Source organism: Cyprinodon variegatus, unplaced genomic scaffold (assembly GCF_000732505.1).
Source record: "Cyprinodon variegatus isolate N-32 unplaced genomic scaffold, C_variegatus-1.0 Scaffold529, whole genome shotgun sequence".
Taxonomy (NCBI): domain Eukaryota; kingdom Metazoa; phylum Chordata; class Actinopteri; order Cyprinodontiformes; family Cyprinodontidae; genus Cyprinodon; species Cyprinodon variegatus.
In genome coordinates, this window is record NW_015150982.1 from 440,166 (window position 1) to 462,695 (window position 22,530).

At 37.6% G+C, this 22,530-nt stretch overlaps 1 protein-coding gene across 1 annotated transcript in view; it reads right to left on the reverse strand.

Annotated features, from left to right (window-relative positions):
* Window positions 1-2,984: 2,984 nt before the first annotated feature.
* The window catches only part of adcy9 (adenylate cyclase 9), a 54,222-nt gene continuing 34,676 nt past the window's right edge, over window positions 2,985-22,530 (reverse strand). The window contains exons 2-9 of the mRNA XM_015391219.1: window positions 17,822-17,964; window positions 13,948-14,052; window positions 13,444-13,700; window positions 11,418-11,520; window positions 10,721-10,929; window positions 9,379-9,538; window positions 6,761-6,903; window positions 2,985-5,595 (exon numbers count right to left, since the gene is read on the reverse strand). Of these exons, the coding sequence (XP_015246705.1) occupies window positions 4,251-5,595; window positions 6,761-6,903; window positions 9,379-9,538; window positions 10,721-10,929; window positions 11,418-11,520; window positions 13,444-13,700; window positions 13,948-14,052; window positions 17,822-17,964 (2,465 nt within the window). The 3' untranslated portion in view covers window positions 2,985-4,250. The remainder of the gene's footprint in view (window positions 5,596-6,760; window positions 6,904-9,378; window positions 9,539-10,720; window positions 10,930-11,417; window positions 11,521-13,443; window positions 13,701-13,947; window positions 14,053-17,821; window positions 17,965-22,530) is intronic.

Consider the following 22,530-nt stretch of genomic DNA (forward strand, 5'->3'; position numbering starts at 1 on the left):
GAGAAGGTTGCAAGTACCTGGTTTGATCCCCACAGCCTCCACTCTGGCTCCCTGAGCAAGACCCTTAACCCCCCACACTGATCCCCTGGCGCCACACAATGGCAGCCCACTGCTCACCAAGTGGATGGGTTAAATGCAGAAATAAAGTTCTCCAGTGTGAGATCAATAAAAGGTCAATTATTAATATTATTATTGAATAAAGTATTGTTGAAAGATAGAAATCAAATGTCCAGTTTGATGTTTGACACAGGCTGTGCAGCAGAGACAGTAAACATGTAGAAAATGATGTATTGGTTAGATTAACCCATGTTGAACTCGCTACTCACACCACCCTTACCTTCAAGCAGTATGTGACATACATTTTAATTATAGCTTCATAATAAAAAGAGAAAAAAAATGGAAAGCAAAATCTGAAGGTCTGCCTTACTACGTAAGTTGATGTAATGCTCAGGCTGTAAATTCAATCATTCTCTTTCATTTTCAGCAAGTGACTTTTATTCAAACTACCACTTTACTAGCGTGCTTTTTACAAAACATAACTGAAACAAAACACAAGTTACTGTAGGAGAGAAATAGTAATCTACTCCACTTGAGCTCATCCGCAATCTTAGCTGAGCTCATTATAAATGTACACTCTTGAGAAAAAAAAAATTGGACTTCTTTTAGAGATACTAGTGGAACTTTTATAAATGCATGCAAACAAAACACACATTTTTCAACGTTGTTTAAGTTTTCCCACTTCTAAACTATTTAATACCCAATTACATGCCCTTATATAAATAATATAAAATGCTTTACAGTAGAAAGGCAAAATGTACATCAGAAATGAGAGCTTTGTGCAATTGCAATTTGACAGTTTGTGTTTTTTGTTTGGGGGGTGGGGGCAGGTTTGGGGCAACCATAAAACAGAGAGCACACAGAGAAATTGCATGAGATGGGAATGACACTCTTTGGCATCAACAGTTTTTCCAGTTTGCTTTTCTGCTGGTTCAGAGTTACACTAACATCCACATTAATCCAGCTCAATCAAAGCACTGTATGCTCATGTGTTTGCAGGTAAAACAAAGCAGCCAGAAATTAGAAACAAATGTACATAAATGTCTGTTCCCACAAATATTCAAGAGTTCAAAAACACTCAGTTTTACCCCAAAATAAAGACATGTCAAGTTTATGTTTTTCGCATTGCATCCTAACGTCTACCACCACTTAACTGTATAGTAATGAGTGTGTTTGTTTTTTCCCTTTTTGTAGTGTTGCACACGTATTAAGCTACAGGGGTTGTGTGCTCATGAGCAAAGAAAGTGTTTCCCTTTAGTTCTCCGTTTTCACACTCAAACTAAACCAACTCCATTTGACACGCAATACCATACCACAATGGAAAAGAATAGTTATTTTAATTGTGTACCATCACTTTTATTCATGCATCGAGAAAAGGCACTGAGGATGTTAGAAAACTATCAAAATAAAATTTGATTTAAGAATATTTGTATATATTTTGCAATCATTCAAACCCTTTAAAGTAAAATTGAAACAAGTTTAAACACAACCCAAATATCAGATATATAATGCATTTAAAAAAAAAGAAGAAATACTAACAGAAATGGCTATCAGAAGCAGTTTTTAGATAAGGCAAATTGCTAAATGATTTTTTAAAACTAAATTACAAGTTTATAATATGAAATGGCAGTTTCAATATCCAAACATTTGTGATCCATTGTGTTTTTTTCCTGATTTAAGACTTGCAAAACAATTGGACTTGTTTTGCTCTTGAGCACACAATCCGTTTGAGCACACACAACCCGTTTTAAGTTACGATGAGAGAAAATGCACTGTAGGCTAATTCAATGTTGTAGCATGGTAGAGAAAAAAAAGCTTTAAAAACACCTAGAACCATGAAATACATTTGAGACACTTTTGCAATTACAGTGCTAGCACATTAAGTTTCATGCCACTAAAGGTTTGAAGCAGCTAAAGCGTCAAGCTGTTTGCATCCAGTAATGTCTTTGAGATCCTGGAGAGTTAAGCATCTTAGATGAACAGCTTAAGTTTCATGTAACAACACAAACACATTTGTGACATTCCACATTGATTATCCTCGTCTTGAGAGAACTAAGACTACTTTAACACAGTGTAATGCAATCCAACCCCTTAGGCAGTTTTTTTCTTCATTTTTTTCTGCTTTTAGATCATCTTAAATCTTAAAACCATTTAGTTATTTCAGCTTCTTGTAAAACACCAAACACATCTTGAGCTCCTACAATGGTCTAAAATGTGGGCCAGGGAGAACTAGTAGAAGCCTTACTATAATGCAAGCATGCCAATTAAGTATAGCTGAAGAAATAATTGTATAGTTTTCTGGAAAAATAAAGATCTTAACAAACTAGCTGGAAATGTAATAATTCGAGTAACTCTAGGGGAGTTTAACTGTTGCCCTGAACACATTATAGAATAAAAGACACGCAACACTTAATGCGTACGATACGCTCAATCAGCGAGGCCTCGTCCGGCAGTGCCCTGTACCAGTAGTCCTGAAACTCACGGGAACTTTTCTGGGTTTAACACACAACTTGAAGCAATTATTGTGCAGTTTTACCCCCCCAGAGACCCCCCCAAAGCTCTTGTCTAAAACCTAAAGAAAAACCAAAAGAAACAAAAGTAACAAAAAAAATAATCAATAACAATGTCACTTTAAAAGAAATATAAACAAAAGTAGAAACAAAAGTAAAAACGTCAAAAAAGAACACAAAAGGAAACACAGAAAAAATGAAAAATAAAAAAAACAAACGAAAAAAAAGAAAGCAATCGAAAAAAACAAAATAAACCCAAACACAAGGAAAATCCAAAAATGAGAACAAGAACAAGACAGTGCTGTCCATGTCCATGCTGACGAACACCAACATCACCATGACGAAGCTGAAGTAGCATTAGTGACAAACACAAACAACAATAAGAACATGCCCATTGGACCTCAACGTAAGTTTGTTCCTAGTTCATCAAGTCTAGAATAAACATTTGGACTAAGAACAACGCCTCAACAAATCGAGAGATTGACCACGGAAAACCTTAAAAAGGCCATTGTTAATTCTGTTTCTGTTTTCAGGCTAAACAACATCCATGTTACTATCAGGTTATTTCTGATCTCTGTTAATGCAGCCAGCAACTTGCCTTATCAACTTTCACTTTAAGTCCTGCAAGATTTTAGGTCAACTTTTGGCCTTTGTATCTCATAATAAAAATGATTCCAACCTCTGAAAATCTGTATACGCCTGGAAAACAATGCAAGATATGATTATCCGTGTTACTACATTAAGGACATTGACTATTTTATGATGGCTGCTGTAAGCACCAGCAACGACCGCTTTGGAGTTTATACAAAACACAATAGCTCCTGTGCTCTTCCAGGTTGCACAGTTCAAAAATGATCCTGGGGGATTAATATCCTAGTAGTACGTATGCATAATTATTCCTAGCAACTCAGACATTGTTGTTCTGATAAAACAGAACCAATATTGTGAAGATGTGGACAATGTCTAATAATAAAGCAATGCAGTCCATAGATGCATACATTGTCACTTTGAGATTTACAACATTAGGTCCGTCTGACTGTTAGCATTCATTGTCTCCATTGCGGCAAAACAGAATCACACCTTAAAAAAAAAATCCAAATTGTCCCCTTATATGAATTCTCACATCATTGATTTCCTTCTTGAAAGAAAGGCAAAGCATGTACTTGCAAAATATAGCTCATTAAAAGCAACAAAAATAGCAAAAGCAAAGCTATATTCCAAGAAATTCAGCTTGTAAAGTTTTCCCTTTTAGTTATCAAGTTAAAAAAAGGCCTTGTTTAAATCTTATTCTATTCTAAAGGCACTTAAAAGACATCTGACAGAAACAATCAAGATTAAAGGTGCAAAGATAATCAAGTAAGTTAATGGTAGACAATGGGGTTGTTAGGAGGCAATTTTCAATTTTCTCTGAATATCTGCCTGACACCCTACATGTGGTCCACCAAGCACCCTTACCCAGATCAGCTAATCACATTTACACTATAAACAACCTTTTTTTTGGCTGACAAATAACCTGGCCTGTTTGTACCATCCAGACTCCTGTGTCAGTCCAAATCCTCCCTCTCTACCTGAAGTTCTCTACCTGAAGTTGGACTTATGTATAGCTTCTACACATGCCAGCCAGCAGTAATGAGACCTTAAAGGGAAGAAGGTTGGTTAGAAAAGTGCCATTGCAGCAAACGCTTAAAGCCTGGTTAAATCTCCAGCATTCATGTCACATTTATTCTTTTGTTTGTCTTTTGCGTCTTTGCTTGGTGAGTGTTGAGGTGCATGTGGCTGGATTGAGGACGAGACTTTGAGCTGCTTGGTATTTGGCGAGTATCCCTCCAGAGAAGTTACAGGTATCGATGTTAAGCCACTGTGTGACATGGACCTTCTGGCACAAGAAGCGGCTGTCGGGGGATGTCTTTCATGGATGTCTGAGTCTTTCATTTGACTGAGTCCTGATGTGTTTGAGGAACCAGTGCTGGCACTGGGGACCATCATTTTGGTGCTGTTTGCATTCTTGCTGGTGGTTGGCACCATGTTTGCGATCTCGTCAGTTGGAGACCGCCCGATGCTACCGTCCACCTGTGCTCGGATCTCTGGTGAAACTGAGAGCTGGTACTGAGGCACAGGGCCACTGTCGCTGCTCTTAGGATAAAGAAATGTCTTCATCTGACCTTTGCCTTTGACGTTAACCGTCCCTCGATAATCAAACTCGTAATCCATGCCACTGAGCACGCAGTAGCTTTCTTCGCTGACCTGAACGCGGCACTCCACGCCCGTCGTGTCCATGCGGCTGGCAATGTTGACCGTGTCCCCCCAGATGTCATAGAGAAGCTTGGTGGTACCAATCACACCTGCTGTCAGGGGCCCGTGATTAAAGCCAATCCGAAGCTTAAAACCAAAGCCAAGCATGTTCTTGTTGAAGTCGTCCACCACTCGCATCATTTCAAGGGCAAAATCGAAAAGAGCGCGAAGGTGAGCATGAGGATGAGCTGCATCCGCGCACTGCTGTGTGTTGAGTCCAGCAGCAGCCATGTAGGTTGCACCAATGGTCTTGATCTTTTCAATGTTGGCAAAGGCAGGCTTGCGTAAAAGCTCATCAAAGTCACCGATTAACTCATTGAGAACACGATAGCACTCTTTACCTCCCTCGTAGCTTTCTTCGTAAAACTCGCTGAAGTTCACAATACTGGCAAATATGACCCCCACATTGTCGTGGTTCTTGGAATAACTCTGGGTGACCTTAAGTTGCTCGGCAACATGGATTGGGATTATATTTCGAAGCAGCCAGTCGGCTTGGTCCCTCATGTTCTGAATCTTGATGCGGTGCTGATCAGCTTCTACATTGCCATGGTAGTGCAAGCGGTAGCTAACCTCGAATTCATGGTTAAGGAACCAGACAAGGAGAAGCAGCAGGAAGAAGGCCACACAGGCTTCAGGTATAAGACGTTTGTGAGGATCGGAGTCGGGTTGTTGAACAGAACTTGAGTTGTCGGACAAGAAAACTGAGCTGTTTGTGATGTTGCTTTGCACATACGGCCTAGTGAAAAGAAAAAGAATAAAATGTTAAGATATGGCAAAACAAAACATATAATAAACATGCAACAGTAGCAGAATGAGAGTATTGGATTTTCACATTTCCTATACAAATGATAAATTTGGGTACTTTGTAGGGATTCCCAAAATGAAACTTACAATGCCATTTAATATTGGCATAGATTTTGTATGTTCTGTATTTAGCTTTGTCAAAGGGCCAACAAGAAAAACCTCAACAGCTCTAAAATAAATAATACAGTGCTATGTAGAAGAGTTGTTTTTCTGAAAGAAACGTTAAGGTAGGTCACATAAAATATTATACGTCAATAAGATTTTCGTTATACACTTTAATAGGACCCAGCAAGTCTAAGGTGCAATCTACTGACATAGAAGAATTTGTGTAAAATCAAGCTGCAAAAAATGGGTATCAAGAAGATAATGCAACATAAAGAAGTTGACTCTCAGTTAAATAAGTGCAGTACATTTTAGTGGGTTGCAAAGTGTAAAAAAACACAAAAAAAAAACACTATATAGCCCTTCACGTGTTTTTTCTGGTGATAAAAAGTTAAAAAGAGGGTAAAATGCTTATTTCAACATGGTTAGGCCCACTTTGAGGATGACAGTTGGGGGTTGGATGTCACAGGAAGTCGTTCTAAGCTGACAGGCTACCAATGAGATCCTTTAAAGATTGTGATTTCATAAAGTCAATATTCATCAGTTTGATTTGCTTATGGTTTTTGCTGATTTCTAACAGCTATAGTACTGAAAGCTTCCTTTTGACCTTTAAAGAAAATTAGAGCATATAATTGTCTCTGCCATGACATATTACTGTACTTCAACTATCAGTATGCCAGTAAAATTTGAAAAGAAAAAAAAAAAAGATCAATTAAACAAAAACTGATCAAGTCATAGTTTTAGAATTGCAACCAAATAGGTCACAGCCTGGACCAATAATGAAGCATAGCAGTATAAACATATGAAATAAGTAAGGTTATAATTATGTTTAATAAAGTATAACTAATAATATGTAAATGCATGCATATGCAGCTCCAACTCAAAGGCATCTTTTTGAAGTATGAAAAACAACTTTACAAATTCACTTTAAGTTTTTTGAGCAACACAAAATGTGACATTTCCCATGATTTTTTTATTTTTTAGTTTTCTCCTACCTGCAGGGGGGGCAGCAGAGCAGAGAAAGCATTGCCAGCCCCACCAGTGTGGCTATTGTGGACCGCATCCAGTAGCTGAGATGGCAGAAGTTACAGTACTGTATGATGGCGATAATGATCGCACAGCAGATGAACATAGTAAACTGGGGAGAAAAATACATCAAATTAAACTGAAGGAAAGATACTTTTTTTTCTGCCTTTAAATTGGATAGTAATAAAAACAGTGTTAGCATATACATTGCCTTGCGAAAGTATTCGGCCCCCTTGACCTTTTGGACTTTTTGCCACATTTCAGGCTTAAAACATAAAGATAAAGTATTTTGTGAAGAATCACCAAGTGGGACACAATCACGAAGTGGAACAAAACGTAATGGATATTTTAAACTTTTTTAACAAAATGATTCAACCCCTTTGAGTTAATACTTTGTAGTGCCCCCTTATGCTGCAATTACAGCAAGTTCTTTCTATAGATCTTCGATTAGGTTCAGGTCTGGACTTTGACTTGGCCATTCTAACACCTAGATATGTTTATTTGTGAACCATTCCATTGTAGATTTTGCTTTATGTTTTGGATCATTGTCTCATTGCAGCATAAATTCCCATCATATCCAGTCTCCAGTCTCAGGCCTTTTGCAGACTACAACAGGTTTTCTTCCAGAATAGTCCTGTATTTAGCCCCATCCATCCTCCCATCAATTTTAAACATCATCTGGGTCCCTGCTGGAAAAAATACCGGCTCAAGCCATGATGCTGCAACCCACATGTTTGACAGTGGGGATGGTGTGTTTCTTTTATGCCAAACATAACATTTTGCATTGCTGCCAAAAAGTTTGATTTTGGTTTCATCTGACCAGAGAACAGTCTCCCACATGTTTGCTGTGTCTCCCTGGTGGCTTGTCGCAAACTTTAAACAAGACTTTTTATGGATATCTTTAAGAAATGGCTTTCTTCTTTCCACCCTTCCATAAAGGCCAGATTTGTGACGTATACGAGAGATTGTTGTCCTATGTGCAGATTCTCCCACCTCAGCTGTAGATCTCTGCAGTTGATCCACAGTGATCAAGGGCCTCTTGGCTGCATCTCTGATCAGTCTTCTCCTTGTCTGAGCTGAGCGTTTAGAGGGACGACAGGTCTTCATAGATTTGCATTGATCTAATACTCCTTCCATTTCTATACTATCACTTGCACAGTGCTCATTAGGATGTTTAAAACTTGGGAAATGTTTTAGTATCCAAATCCAGCTTTAAACTTCTTCACATCTCGGAGCTGCCTGGTGTGTTCCTTGTTCTATGATGCTCTCTGTGCTTTAAACGGACCTCTGAGACTATCACAGAGCAGGTGCATTTATATGGAGACTTGATTACACACAGGTGGATTCAATTTATAATCATCAGCCATTCAGGTCAACATTGGATCATTCAGAGATCCTCACTGTACTTCTCGAGAGAGTTTGCTGCACTGAAGATAAAGGGGCCGATTAATTTTACATACCCCACTCTTCAGTTTTTTATTTAATAAAAAAAGGGGGGCAAAAGATCAAAAAGTTCAAGGGGGGCAAATACTTTTGAAAGACACTACTTAGTATATATAGAGTTTTAGTTATACAATTAAGCTTGAGCTGGGTACCAGAATCCAGTGATACCTAAGCTTTAAAGGGTTACAGTTTAAAAGCTGAGGACCATATCGTCCTCCACCTGTTGCTTAAGCCTGGTAGACACAAGACTTGGGACAAGGGTGACTTTTTTTTTTTTAATCCTCTCTGCTGTACTCATGTCTTCTTTTTTTGCTTTTTCTCTCATTTTTTCCCCCTTTCTTCTATATACAGAGGCAACATTCACATCTCCTGTTTCTAAGCAAAATATCAGATTGAGCTCATGAGATGATGCATTTATCCACTTGCAGCGACGGTGGGGAGTGCCAGGTCCAGAGTGCCAATGATGCTGAATTTTAATTGGTAGAAAAAAAAAGTCGACCACAGTCTGAAGGGACCAGATTGGTCAAACTTTAATGAGCCGATGCACTAATATGTGTTGGCAAGATAAACAATGCAAATTATTCAATTAAATTATTCAATTAAATACTAAGCATGTAACAATTTTTCAGGATATCAGCCCTGAAAAACGCTGGTATTATTGGTAAACTTTTGTATTTTTACTCAAAGCCATCTTAAAATGAAAATATTTCACACAAGCCTAATCAAGAAAAAAATGCGCTGCAAGACCATGCACAAGCCCATTTCTCCTCATGCATGCCCAGTTTAAAATGTGCTGTTCTCACAGCTCATACAAGCTTACTGTATCCACATACAGCATACACTTCGTAGACACTTTTTCTCTTACGACCCTTGGCCATTTTCAAAGAACCGCAGAGAGAAAGGTGAGCTGCCATGACTGGCGGAAAATGTAGCTCATCACAGATATACGCCTGAAAGTGCGCATGCACAGAAAAAGATAGCTAACAGGGAACGAGCACAAAGTACGGCCTTACGTAAACATATCACCAGAATGATTGCTAATTAGGAGGACCACTTATTTAGATGATCCACCCGGAAATAAAAGATTGTCCTCTATACCTTTAATTTAGAATGATATGAAAAAGTTAGGAAAATTGAATTCTACCTGGATTGAGTTATACATGTCACAGGTGAAATGGGGGAAAACTGCAAGGACAGGCAGTGATACTAGAACAGCGCCGACAAAGTGGCGAAGTATCCAGCCAGAGACGGCCCTCATCAACACCCGAGTGCAGCTCAGCACACTGTCCAGATAGAAGGCCATACTGAAGAGGGAAAAGAAAGGGAAAGAGAACTGATAAATAACTGATGGCTGGAATACAGAATGCATGTTGGCATAGTTGTTAGCAGAAGAGCCTCACTAAAACAGGGTGCTGGGTTTTGCCATGAGTTAGCATCTATTTGCTGTGTAGTCTGTTTTCCAGATGTTCTGATTTTCTCCCATAGTCAGAAAAAACACAACTGTGATTGGTTCATAAATAGTATTTCAAAGTCAGTAAGCTGGTTTGTGTATCCTGTTTGTCTTCCAGTCGCCCAGTGATGCACTGTAAGCGTGACAGTAGTACAACCAGCCTCTCCTCCAAAAACTGCTAGACATAAGCTGCAAAACAATGAACTAAATAAGTCATGTTTCACTAAAATAAAAATATTTTTGTCTTGAATTGAGGAGGTGAGACACTTTGCCAATAGATCAAGACAACTGACATTTTAATTAAGACTAAGCAACTGCATTGTTTTATAACAAGCGCATTATATCTAATTATCTTATTTTAAGAGTAAAAATACAAATTTAATTGGCAAATCATCAATTAAGGGTAAATATACTTTATTTAAGAAATTTTTACTTATTACTAGATCGTTTTTGTAGGCATTGGTTATTTGTATTTGTATATGCCACAAGACCAGCATCAATAGAATAATTTTCTTTATTTCTAACTCATTATCATAAGTTTCATAATAATGCTATTTAAGAACGGCATTCCTTGGGAGACTAGATTATTATGAGTGGGTGGACTTATTGCATGGGAGGTAAGGGACCTCCATGCAAGACCTCCCATCAAGTGTCAGGAGGAACTTATTTTAAGGCTTTGTTTTTTTTAAACATTAATTTCTAGGTTGCAAGTGCTTTAATTGCATTCTTGCATTTATATTAATAACTAATTCTTCAAAACAAATAACCTAACCATTCTGTATGTTTCTTAAATGTTCTAAGGAGATTCACAGTGTACATTCTACAGAGGCAATCACATCCCTTCAGTCAGTTTTGCCATTTATAAATTAATTAAGTAAGCTCCAATATTTGCAGAATATTTCTGCATCAATATTGTCTTACATCAATGGAAATACAAAGCTTTATATCGCTGCACCTGTTAATTTGTCCTTTCAGTATCTAAATGCAACCCACAGCCTCACGGTTGAACACCTCTGATATGCATTTAGTATCTCACCGAATAGCAAACAGTAGAGCAACAGCCTCCAAGAGGGCGGCTACAGATGTCAAAATGAGAGCTGGCGTTGATGGACTCTGATGGGTAACCAGAGGTCTCAGGAAACAGGCAAGAGAGAGCGCCAGAACAACCAAACAGCACAGCAGCATATCCAGGAAGGAACTGAAAGTCGGGCTGGCAAATGTCTGAACTGCTGCTTGGTTCTCCACCTGTGAGGGAAAAACAATTCATACAGAATAATCAACAAAGGTTCCCACATTTGACACAAACAGCTGAACTCATGCAATCATAACCACACTTATAAAGTGAAACCAGTAGAGGGCGTGATAGCCCAGCTCATAACAAATTTCAAGGTCCTGCAGTCATTTCTCTTTGCCGCAGTCTGACCAGTCTGGTGATAATGTGGTGCTAACAGGCTTGTCAGACCAGATTCTGGTAGGGAAAAACTCCAACAGGTAAACACACACAAATGTAACCTAATAGCATCCTAAACTTAAAAAACAGCAAAAAAGGGTTATAGCATATTATGAAAAAAGAATCTACTTTAGAATCAGCAGGAGATTCTTGTAAACAAAGAAACAAAGGGTAAAAACAGCATTTTGCAGCAGAAGAACACAGCACTCACAAAATTAATTAAATGCATTTCTCACTTTCAGTCAAATTTAGGCAGATAGAGCATTACATCATATAAACACACCTCCTCCTGGTAGCTGCTTCGGTAGGCCGACTCCAGGCTCCTCTCCAGGAAAGTGAGGCTCAGCTTGTGTAAGGGAGGGTTGTAGAAATAGTCCTTCATAAGACTGTTAGAGTTGCAGAGAAAAAATATGAAGGAAAAGAAAATATGAAGAATAAAAAAATATGTACAATTCTGACTAAAATATGAGCATTTTTTATTGTTTTACATTTTGCCATAAAGACACCTAAAAACTGTTATTTCATTTTTAATGGAGATTGTGTTTGAATGAAAAAATATTGAAATTGTGGGTGAAATTATGAGTATTCAAAGTAATTTTACTGTGATCCCCTGGATTAAAATCTACAGAGCAGTAAGTAGAGTCAGTCAGTAGGGTTAGGTTATAAACGGTGCTTTAAGTGGGCCTGTGTGCAACAGTGCACACTACTAATCGCTTTTAAATTTTACTATTCAGCACACCGGGATTCTTCTCCAGCTATGGCACAAACTGGGACTACCCACATTCCCCATCCTGCCAGACCTCCATAAATGAACGCTTTTAGCTAATTTATTGATATTTTTTTAGATTTACACCCAGAGAAACACATAGCTTTGAAGCAAATTACTTCCTGTACATTCACACAGCAAAAATGATCTAATAATAAGTAAACATTTCTTAAATCAAGTGTATATACTCTTGATCTAAGTAGGTAAATAAGATGATTTGCAAATAGAATGAGTAATTTTACTCTTGAAATAAAATTAGATATTATACCCCTGAAATAAAAAAAATGCAACTGTTTTTTTCTTTTTTTAAAATGTAAATTGTCTCGTTCCATTGGCATACTGTCTCAATTACCTCCTCAATGCACTTATTTTAAGAAAAAAATTCTTATTTAGATTAAAATTTTTTGCAGCGCATGCTTTAGGCGATTCAGATGATCGTCTAAAGCGATCTGAGGTTTACCTCCTCCAAAAGGGCTCCAATGAATGGGATCAGAGGTGATTAATCACAGCAGTACTCTTTACTAGAAGGAAGAGAAGCTCAAACTTCACAAGCAGCATTAGCCAATGGGGAAGACTGACTAAATGCTCGAGACACATTTAAGCTAAAAGGTGAGATCAGGAGCGGCGCTATCCATTTAGAGGCACGTGCCACAAGTACTGTGTGGCCTGTAGTGTATCTTTACTCAGTACTTAGTTACACTGGGCTCATCAAAACAAATACACTATGGGACAGACTGGAGAGAGGTTCTTGTTTTTGTTGAGGAAATATATGATGCAAAATGCTATTTAGAAATATAAGATGCTTTACAAATTTTTTTGTTTTGAAACTATAATTTTTATTACAATAATTGTGATTTTCCACAAGCCCAATTAGTTGTACTAACCCAGTACTTGGCGCCGTAGCCACAGTGCACGCTGGGTAAAATAATATGATTAAAGTCAAATTGGTTTGTTGATGCTCTGACTAATACTCAGAAGAAATATCATTTACCGAAAAAAAACCCCATAATAATCTTAATAAAATCTTAAGTTGCAGTAATCAATAAAACACCTGATCTAATATAAAATTTTACCCATGGATATGTCTGGTACATAATAAAACCTTTGAACAATGCTGTTTAATCACTCATCTATAAATAGAGAGGGTGAATCTTCCCTTCAATACACCAGGAAAAGAGAGCATTAATAGGAAAAGAGACTATAAGGGTAATCATAACTTTTATGGAGTTGTGAGGATCAGTCAGATCAGGTGGGAAAATATTTTAGCATAACTATTAATCGTGCACTACAGCTTTAGTCTTAATGAAGCTGTGGAAAGAAGAACAGCTTGGCAAAGCATTTTCACTCTCTGTAAAAATGCAAAATCAAGCTTCACTGTCTGTCTACCTAGTTTAACTTGAAGTTAGTGGCTTTATTTTAAAAGTAGGGAGAAGTTAATGTGGAATAAACACTTTTACAAAGACCATTGTCCTATAGAGAACCGACTCCTACCCCTCTGCAACAGGAGTTTTCAAATAAAAGGGACAGATAGGGTAATGATTACCTATCCTCTTTGATGACATCCACAAAGTGAGCATCACTCCTTTCCCGGAAGTTCTTGGATCTCAGCGGGATGAGTGCAGAGTGATCCATGCCCATGGCTCCTCCACTCCAAGTCTTCTTCTCTTTTTCCTGCAGCATCTCACAGAGCGAGGTCTGGCTGTTATTCAAGGCCTCGAGCTGAGGACTGAGCAGGCCATTCACCGTCTTGGGGCTGCGGCCAGCCGATACCGCAGGGGAACACTTCAGATTTGAAGAGTCCTAAATGAAAGGGGAGGTCAGAGAGAGAGAGGTCTAAAAATCCAATGACAGAAGCACAGCTTTGCTTTTTGAAGGTTTTATGTAATGGCATAAAAGGGGCATAAAAAGTCATATCTATTTAAAGGCAAGAGTTTAAATCTTGTGCTCAATATTTTATGCAGCTTTCAATACAAAGTACAAACACACAGGACTGCTTAAATTCTAATTTTATTTTATAGAAGCTTGCATATATGGCTCACTTTCTCACCTTGCCGTTATTGGGTTTGTCATCATGGCAGCCATTATGTACCTTTTCCTCTTCAACAACCTGATCCTCATCTGTTAGGGTCACACCACAGGACAGACAGGGGGACTGTCCAGAGATTGGAAACACAAAGATGAGGTCATTGGTAAAGTGTGTTAAGTAAAACTGAAAAGGTTAGCAGAAGAAATCACAAGAGTTTTAACACATTAGGCAACAAAGGTGCCATCCACACAGAAACGAGGCAGAATGAAAAGGCACAAGATTAATATTTTTAACACTTGTGTCCTCATGGAAATTGTGGGTTTAGTGAATGAATCATGTAAAATGGTGCTGTTAAAAAAAATGGTAAAAGCTACTGACATTTTTTTTTTTTTTTACAGCTTAACACATCTGGTTTGGAAGGATTCCTAAAAAAAAAAAGGGATTCCATTAGAACCCACTTTTTTAGGAAAAGAGGCAATGGAGCGTCTTTATGTGGGTATCAGAGTCATAGGAAAACTTAATGTAAATGCTAACACTAGTAGGCGTCATGGTGGGGTGGTATCTCCAGCAGTCTATGTGCTAAAGGCAGGGTACACCCTGCAGATGTCGCCAGTCTATCACAGGGTAGAGACATACAACTATGCACACATACACACAAAATTTAGAGATGCCAGTAAATCTAAGAGTCATGTTTGGACTGTAGGAGGAAAATATTAAAAAAAAACCTATGCATGCACAGGTAAAACATGCAAAGTCACTGCAGAAAGAAACTAGGCTAGGAATCGAACCTTGAACTTTCAACAACAGTGCTACAAAATGTGCCACCCGCTGGATGAAACATGCTTGCTTTACAGATGTAGGTTTGGAATCATTACTAAAGAGCTATGGGATGTTTTTTGTTTTTTTTCTGGCTTCCAGCCTCTTTCCATGAGCCTGATCTAGGCATGGTAGATCTATGTGCCAAGGCTGACCTGAGATACAGCGTTAAGAGTGATGTAATGGGAATCTGCCAAATGGGAGAGATAAGACACTGAGTCCTCTCATGTACAAGCAAGCTTCCAAACAAAATGCCTTCACACCTGGCTGAAAAAGATTTTACCACGTACATATAATCACGTGACTTTTTCAAAGATCCCTTATCATATTAAAAGCTACAGAGAAGACGGAAGGCTAGAATAGACGAGCTTGAAGAAACCATTACCCTAGCCTCTTAACGTCCATTTTATTCAAAATTTGTTTACTTACTACACTTAGTGGATACAGAAATATATAAATAAAAAAACAACCTTGTTTAATTTCATATTTTGTCATCTGAAGATAAGATGTTTTGTGAATCATGTGACCAAAACACTTTATAACATGATTAAAAACCAAACAGGACTCTTTCAAAAGCAGAGAAATAAATATCAGCCACTTTAAATTTAATGTTTAACCTTAGCTGCTGCAATCTGCCATCATTAAGTGTCTTGGAATAACCCTAAACATAGCTTGATCATTTAGGAAGGCTTTCCCCTGTATCCTCTTGATCACAGCAAAGCAATTGTCTGCAGAAGGAATCTCACAATTTAATTCAATTTCAATTCATTGGCCACAATTCAATTTAAAATTGACTTAAATGTTTCAATATTGATTTGATGATACATAGAGGTATATATTATTTGAGTAACTGTTCATACATTGTTGTCCCGATTTTCTTGTCTCTGTTAACAGTCATTATATATTAGTGCACATAATAATTTTTGAGCAATTAAATATCAGTATTGAGAATGAAAAAGTAAAAACATTAAAGTATAAAAGTATCATTGAAGGAAATTGCTTATAAAACCTGATTTTCTCCTTGAGAAGTGGAGGATGATTCATTAAACAGAATAATAGTTTATATAATAATAAAACAAAATCAGAAAATAAAGCACTTGCACAATAAAGGTTGTGTAGAATTAACTCACTTTTAACTAAAGATGTCAACTTAATTCAAATCTGGGCATAAAACTATATATGCACATAGTTAGAGTGTTAATCTGATAGTTTTAAAGCTCGTAGGGCCCACATACTGATCAGCATATAGCCTAGAAGGCAATCTAACAGAGACATGTAGTTTTTTGAATTCTAAGCAAAATAACAATGACAAAATAAAGGGGGTTTGGAAAGCGACTGTAAATGTAAGCCTACACTGTTGATAACTCAACCTTTGCAGAAACAGGCTCTTTTCTACTACAGCATATATCATTTTATAATTATCCAGCATCTTAACATCATTACTGGGCTACAAGTCAGAAGTGTTTAAAAGGGTTGCTGCACCTCTCAACTTATAGAGCTAGCGAGCAACAAATCTGGGCCTACAGTTTTTTAATTGTAATGTACAGTGAGCAGATCAGCCTGGCTGGAACGGAGGAGGGAAAGAAGGCAATGGGACTGTGGCGCCGCAGAACAATCTACCAGAGGGGATAACACCTCCATGCCCTGAACCAAAGACCAACCAGGAAAATCCTATATGCCCATGTGTCACTGCATCAAAACTGCAGTAGAGTCATTTACTTTGGCTTTGGCTTTTTTCACCTTTCTCCAGAAAATAAACACTTGAGGTCTCTCAAATCGTGTGGGTAAAGGTATCCTGGTCAGATAACACCAAGGTTTCTTTTTTTCTTTTCTGTTTTTAGTATATTTTACTGAGGAAAAGAGATGAAGCAAAAAAAAAAAAAAAAAAAAACATTACTGAAAGAACACCATACCCATAGTAAAGCAAATTGGTGGCAGCATCATGGTTAGGTGAAAGAATTTATTAACGGTTCAAATGCAAGCCAGTGTTGGTCAAAAATCTTCCAATAGAAAGGCGAGAAAAGGAAGCCCAGTGCTTTAAATTTAAAGCACTTAAAAAAATATTTCACGAGATTTTGAAAGTAAAATAGATCGATACCACGTTTTTAAAAATCGATTTGATATCAGCATATGAAAATATATTTGAGTATATTATTTTTCAAAGTGTCAGAAATGGATAACAAAACTGCTATTTTCAATGACTACTTATTTTTGTCCAGCTTTAACATCGGTATCGATATCGGTTATCAGCTACATGAGTTTTAAAATATCGGCATATCGGATATCGGCCAAAATCCCAATATCGTGCATCCCTAATAAATATTTGCATGAACACATACATATTAATCTACTGTTTCCACTGTATTAGCAGTTGTGATTATGCATATGCTATTAATGCAGCAATGGCTGGAATTTTATCTATTGCATAGGTCTAAAGCATTGGTATGATGGCCAGCACATTTATTCACAGACAATGTTTCAGCTTGATATTGCTTTAAGGGGTGATGGCCACAGTAAGCATAAAAACATTTTAGAAAAGATTTATTTTGGCTTGGTTTGTATTACATTACAAAAACTAGCTTTGAACAGTTTATCCCCAAATATACATTGTTTTTATAAAGGAAGATGCATTGAGATTTCCGGTTAAAAAGTAATTATTTTTAAAAACAAATACCTTTTTTGTAATTGTAAAGCATTATTATACAAAATGTGGTCTCTTAGTAAAATTCTGACTAGCCTGGAACAAAAGTGAGTATGAGTAAAATAAATTTAAAGCTAAACCCTCGTAGGGGCAGCAAAAGTGATATACTCCTACGATACAGGATCCACAGGGTTATATTAATGTACTTACAAGATAAATAAAAATATGAGGCATCATGATAGTATTGGGCAAAAAGTCAAATCAAAGACAACCTCTCTGCATGAAAAAATGTTTATGCAAGCTTCTGATACACCCACATACAGCAAAAGGGGTTGTAGTTACACACAATGCTCTTCCTCAGGCGGTGTAGCTGTGCAGCTATAAACAATACACCTTCAACTACATCTCCTGTTATTTCAGAGAATGTTACTTACTCACCTTGGTTTTGTCTGAGGGAAGGGTACAGGCTGCATCAGGCATGTGCAAACCAGGCATCTGGCACTGGGGATCAGCATCCCCCATCTGGGTGCAGTTACAGTGAGCCTCCACTTTTCTTCCAGAGATGAGGTAGGTCCTCATGCCTGGAGTGGTGACAAAAAGATTAGGCCAGAGTGGGCGTTAGTTGTGTATTGAGGAAGCTTAAGGTTACACTAGGATTTGTGAATTCCCTCAGTTATGTACTTATGCATGTCTTAAAGAAAAAAGTGCTGAATATAAAGCTCAGTTGTTCACAATTTCAAGGTCAAAAGCATGACTCATTTTTTCTATATTATTATGAAGGCATACAAACCTTGTGTCTGTATCTTTTTTTTCTCCAAATTTCTTTTTAATTTTAATTTTTTTAAATATAAAACAGATTGTTCAGACACATAAAATGTTGATGGAAATGACAGAAACGTTCCAGTAAGCCTCGGCTCAAAGTGATCATTTGAATACATCACTTTAATTTAACTGCTACTTTTCTTTCCCTCCATGAGGTCAATTTCTTTCTCTAATCACCTTGATCTCAAGTTGTTCCACAATACGAGATTTAAGTTATTCAATGTAAAATTTACAAGCATATCATCTTGCAAAAATATAGATATATCCCTTGATTGTTTGCAGAATTTTTTGAGCATAACGTCTCATCTTCAAATCAGCAAGATTCCCCTGGCTGCACCCCTCTTGCCTTTTGCTGTCAATTAGTTGGACAGCCATGTCTAAGTAGATGTGCAGTTGTGTTACACTCAGTTTTTACATGAGGGAATGCTTTACCAAAAGCAAATGCACACTACACTTTTCATATTTGGACAACTACATGGTCTATAACATTAAATTAGGTTTTTGGTTCTAACTTCACAAAATGTAAGGGGTATGAGCACTTTGCCATGCATGGTATGTCAACATGGGTAAAAAAAAAAAGTTTGGGTTTGTGTCAACGGACTCGACAAATTTCAGGCCCCAGGCAATGTTTTCCACATGCATGTTTTCCCTTCTATTAACTTATCGGGATGATAGTTCGTACAGGGTTTCTGTGCATTTGGGGAGGCTTTTTCCTGGAAGACATTACTTGTGAGATTCCACAGGGGTTTGTTTGTCTGAGGCCCCAAATACATATATAAATATACGTTGGTCATTTTGGGGTAAACAAACAGAGGCTATTTATGTCTGTAACAGTAGAAATTGACATACAGAACTATGGTTAAATTAATTCAGATTGTTATAAAATCTTAATATAGCCAAGCAGAAAAAGGTAACATCAAATATTGAAGAGAAGATAACTTTTCTGCTGCAGCAGAAAAAGTAGGAGGAATTATAGCTGTAGAAAATTCAATATACTGACATATACTGAACCCTAGATTGGTGTAGAAAACAAATTGATCAAAGAATTGAAGCTAAATACCTGCTTATAGTTGCATTTTTCTTCCTAAGATACAATTTGCATTGGATGCAGTCTAGGATGGCGGTGTTGCATGTTCTAACCTTCACCAAGTAAAAGCAGGCTGACCCTGCATTTTCCTCCACTCAGTCAACATTATTTTGTTGTGACAACTTAAGCCATCTGTTTGTTGTCAGCTCAGGTAGCTACAGGTGACTTCATGGTCAGACACATAATTCAGCAGCAGGTAGAGCCGCAGCCTCCAGCACAGAGCGTTGCCTGTGCTAAGCACTCCAGACAGACCTGCAGCTGCCTGTTTTGAACCACCGCAGGGCTATACAACACGTGCACACCAAAAAATATGAAACCAAAAAATATAGGACAAATGGTTGGGATTTAAAAGGAAAGCAAAATGCATAGGTAAACACACAAATGAAATGACAAAGAAATTAACAAATGATCATAAAACTCTGTCCACCTACACACTTAAACACCTATGCATGAAGTGTGTGGGGGAGTAGGTGGATCGCTTCACTGTAGCTGTGTCAATGGGCCAGGTGGATGAGATTCTAGGATAAGAAACTAGGGTGCTCAAAGGCAGGAACAACGAACTAATTCTTTGCACCAGTGATGCAGAATGGCACAGCAGACGAGGACACACAATGGGGAGCAACAAGGAGCTTCTCATGGGCTCCATTTTTAACCCAGTCACAAGGACTCGCTCTGATTTTCAGAATCAGAGAGAAAGAAATAAGCACAACACTGGGTCATTTCATTACTTCACTAATCAAATCTCATTCTGCATCAACCGTGAAGCACATATTGACTTCTGCTTATAGGTTTAAATCATTAATTAGCTGCTCAATTCACACGTCTCTGGCCTTTGTCTAGATATCTATAAAGAAATAACTCAGTCAAGGGTAAATAGATTAAATAAGCACATTATTCAGGAATTATTTTCAGTAACTCAATTGTAAGAGTGAAACTCACAGATTTACTGCAGAATTATATATTGAAAAGGTTAATCCTCGTAAATGTTTTAAAAAGAATTTAGAACATTGCATAAGAATAAGGATAATTAACTTCCATAGCAAATGTACCTTTTGCATTTAGACTATCTTTAAGAGAGCAGTGAGCAGCTTAGGGTCATGCTCAGGCACTTTAGGGTGGAAAGGGTCTCATTCATAGAATATTTAGTGGAATCCTGATTTATAAAACTAAACTCATACACAAAATCAAATGCAACTGAAGCTCCACCTCTGTTCAGCCTACATAAAGCCATGCAAAACTCTGCATGAATATAATTGTGTATCTAAATGATCCAAACGATCAATGTTGTTTAATGATTACCATGGCAAGTGTAATAAGTTTAATAATGTAGAAAATGGTGGTTAGAAAGTGAGGTGGAGAGTCAGATAAATAGGGTTTGCAGCCACAGTAAATAAAATTAAGCATTATTAATGACACCTTCAGAGTCTGATCAGATTAACAAGGACATCCAGGCAGCGTTGCACTTATCGCTGACTGGGATAACAAATTTAATAAACTGACTGCCGCATGAAGACTTGTCCATTTTTCAACCACATCAAACATTATTTCTGTCCATAATTCATTCATATATTTTACATTTTCTAAAACCTTAGGAAAGCTTTTGTAAATAGACTTGACAATTTCATTGATAAATTAAATTTGCTTAGTGACCAACAGTATGGCTTCAGATCCAAAAGCTCCATGTCAGTGGCAATAATGGAATTTGCAGGTGGCATATCCACAGCAATAGACAAGAAAAGAATGTACAGCTGGTGTTTTTTAGATCTCAGTACCATTGACCACCAAGAAAATGGGAAAAAAATTGTGTCAGAGGATCCGCGATTGCATGGTTAAAAAGCTATATGAAGGACAGACATCACTGCGTGTAAATGCAGGGTATAGACTCTGAGAATACTATTAATAATAGACTTTCAGTTAATCTAAGCAAAACAAATTGTATTATATTTGGTAATGTAAAATAAAAAAATGTATTGATATTAAAATTAATATTAGAAAGAGTGACTTATCACAAATATCTGAGTATTTATGTTGATGAAAAATTAAACTGGAAAACACAAACTAGTGTACTTCAAACCAAATTTGCTAAAATTATAGCCATAATGAACATGTCTGTGATGATTCTCAGGCATCCAGGTCATGGTCAAGCTTGAAAAGCTCAATATAGGCAACTGGATGTGAAATTCACATCCTCTCATCCAAGAGGATTCTTCCGTTCTGATGGTAGCACTGAGATTAATATCCTGTAGGTGAAACAAAGGAATTAGATGGAAACAAACAAAAGGTTGGCTCTGATCCGTCCTACTGGATGGGCCATGGAGTTCACCTCGGGGGTGTTAATGGTTGTTAGGGGGCTTCTGATCAATCGTCCGAGTGGTTTCCGTCACTTTTCAAGTGTCAAGTAAGGGTAGCTGAGAGGTGAATCTTCTGGGTATTGCTCTTAAAACTGCTTTGTAAGTAGATTACCAGTTATGTCCAAGACCACCTCCTCTGTTGAGAGATGTTTATTCGAGATTAACAAAGATGGCTTCATTAACCCCTCTCTCAAACCATCTGTCTTCTTTGGCCAGAATATGGACATTCTTATCCTCAAATGAAACACCCTGAGACTAAAACTGGTTCTCCCCAAAGATAAGACACCTAGAAACAAGACCAGCAACATGGTTTAAGCCATTCAGTGCATTGAAGAGTGCACATACATGTACATTGGAGAGACCAAGCAACTGCTACAAAGGAGGGCCAACTCCTCCAGACAAGACTCAGCTGTTCACCTACACCTGGAGGCTAAAGGACACTTTAGCTGTAGCCTGGCCAGCCAGGCTGAATTACATAGAGCGTAATTCACTCTGGTAAACAGGCCTGACCAATCACAATGCAGCATACAGGACTTTACTATGCTTGACTCTCTGCGCCAGGAGTACCCATAATGCAGCAGCGTTTTTTTCTGCTAGAATAACAGAAAGGGGCGACGACAATGAAGCGATGAAAATTTGGAACATAATTGACATTGTGATTTTTAAGGCTAACCCGGACGATTTTTTTCACTGGAGGGTTAGGCATTATAAGTACATGTTTAATTTAGCCTACATGTTTTCGTCCATTATGTGAGTTACGATCCTGTTTATATTTTGATGTGTATTATGTAAACCAAAGAGTCAATCTGAATCTAAATTGCAAGATATCTTTTATTTATACGTAATTTAGTTTATTTAGAGCGGTTGACCCAGCTAGACTTTTTCAC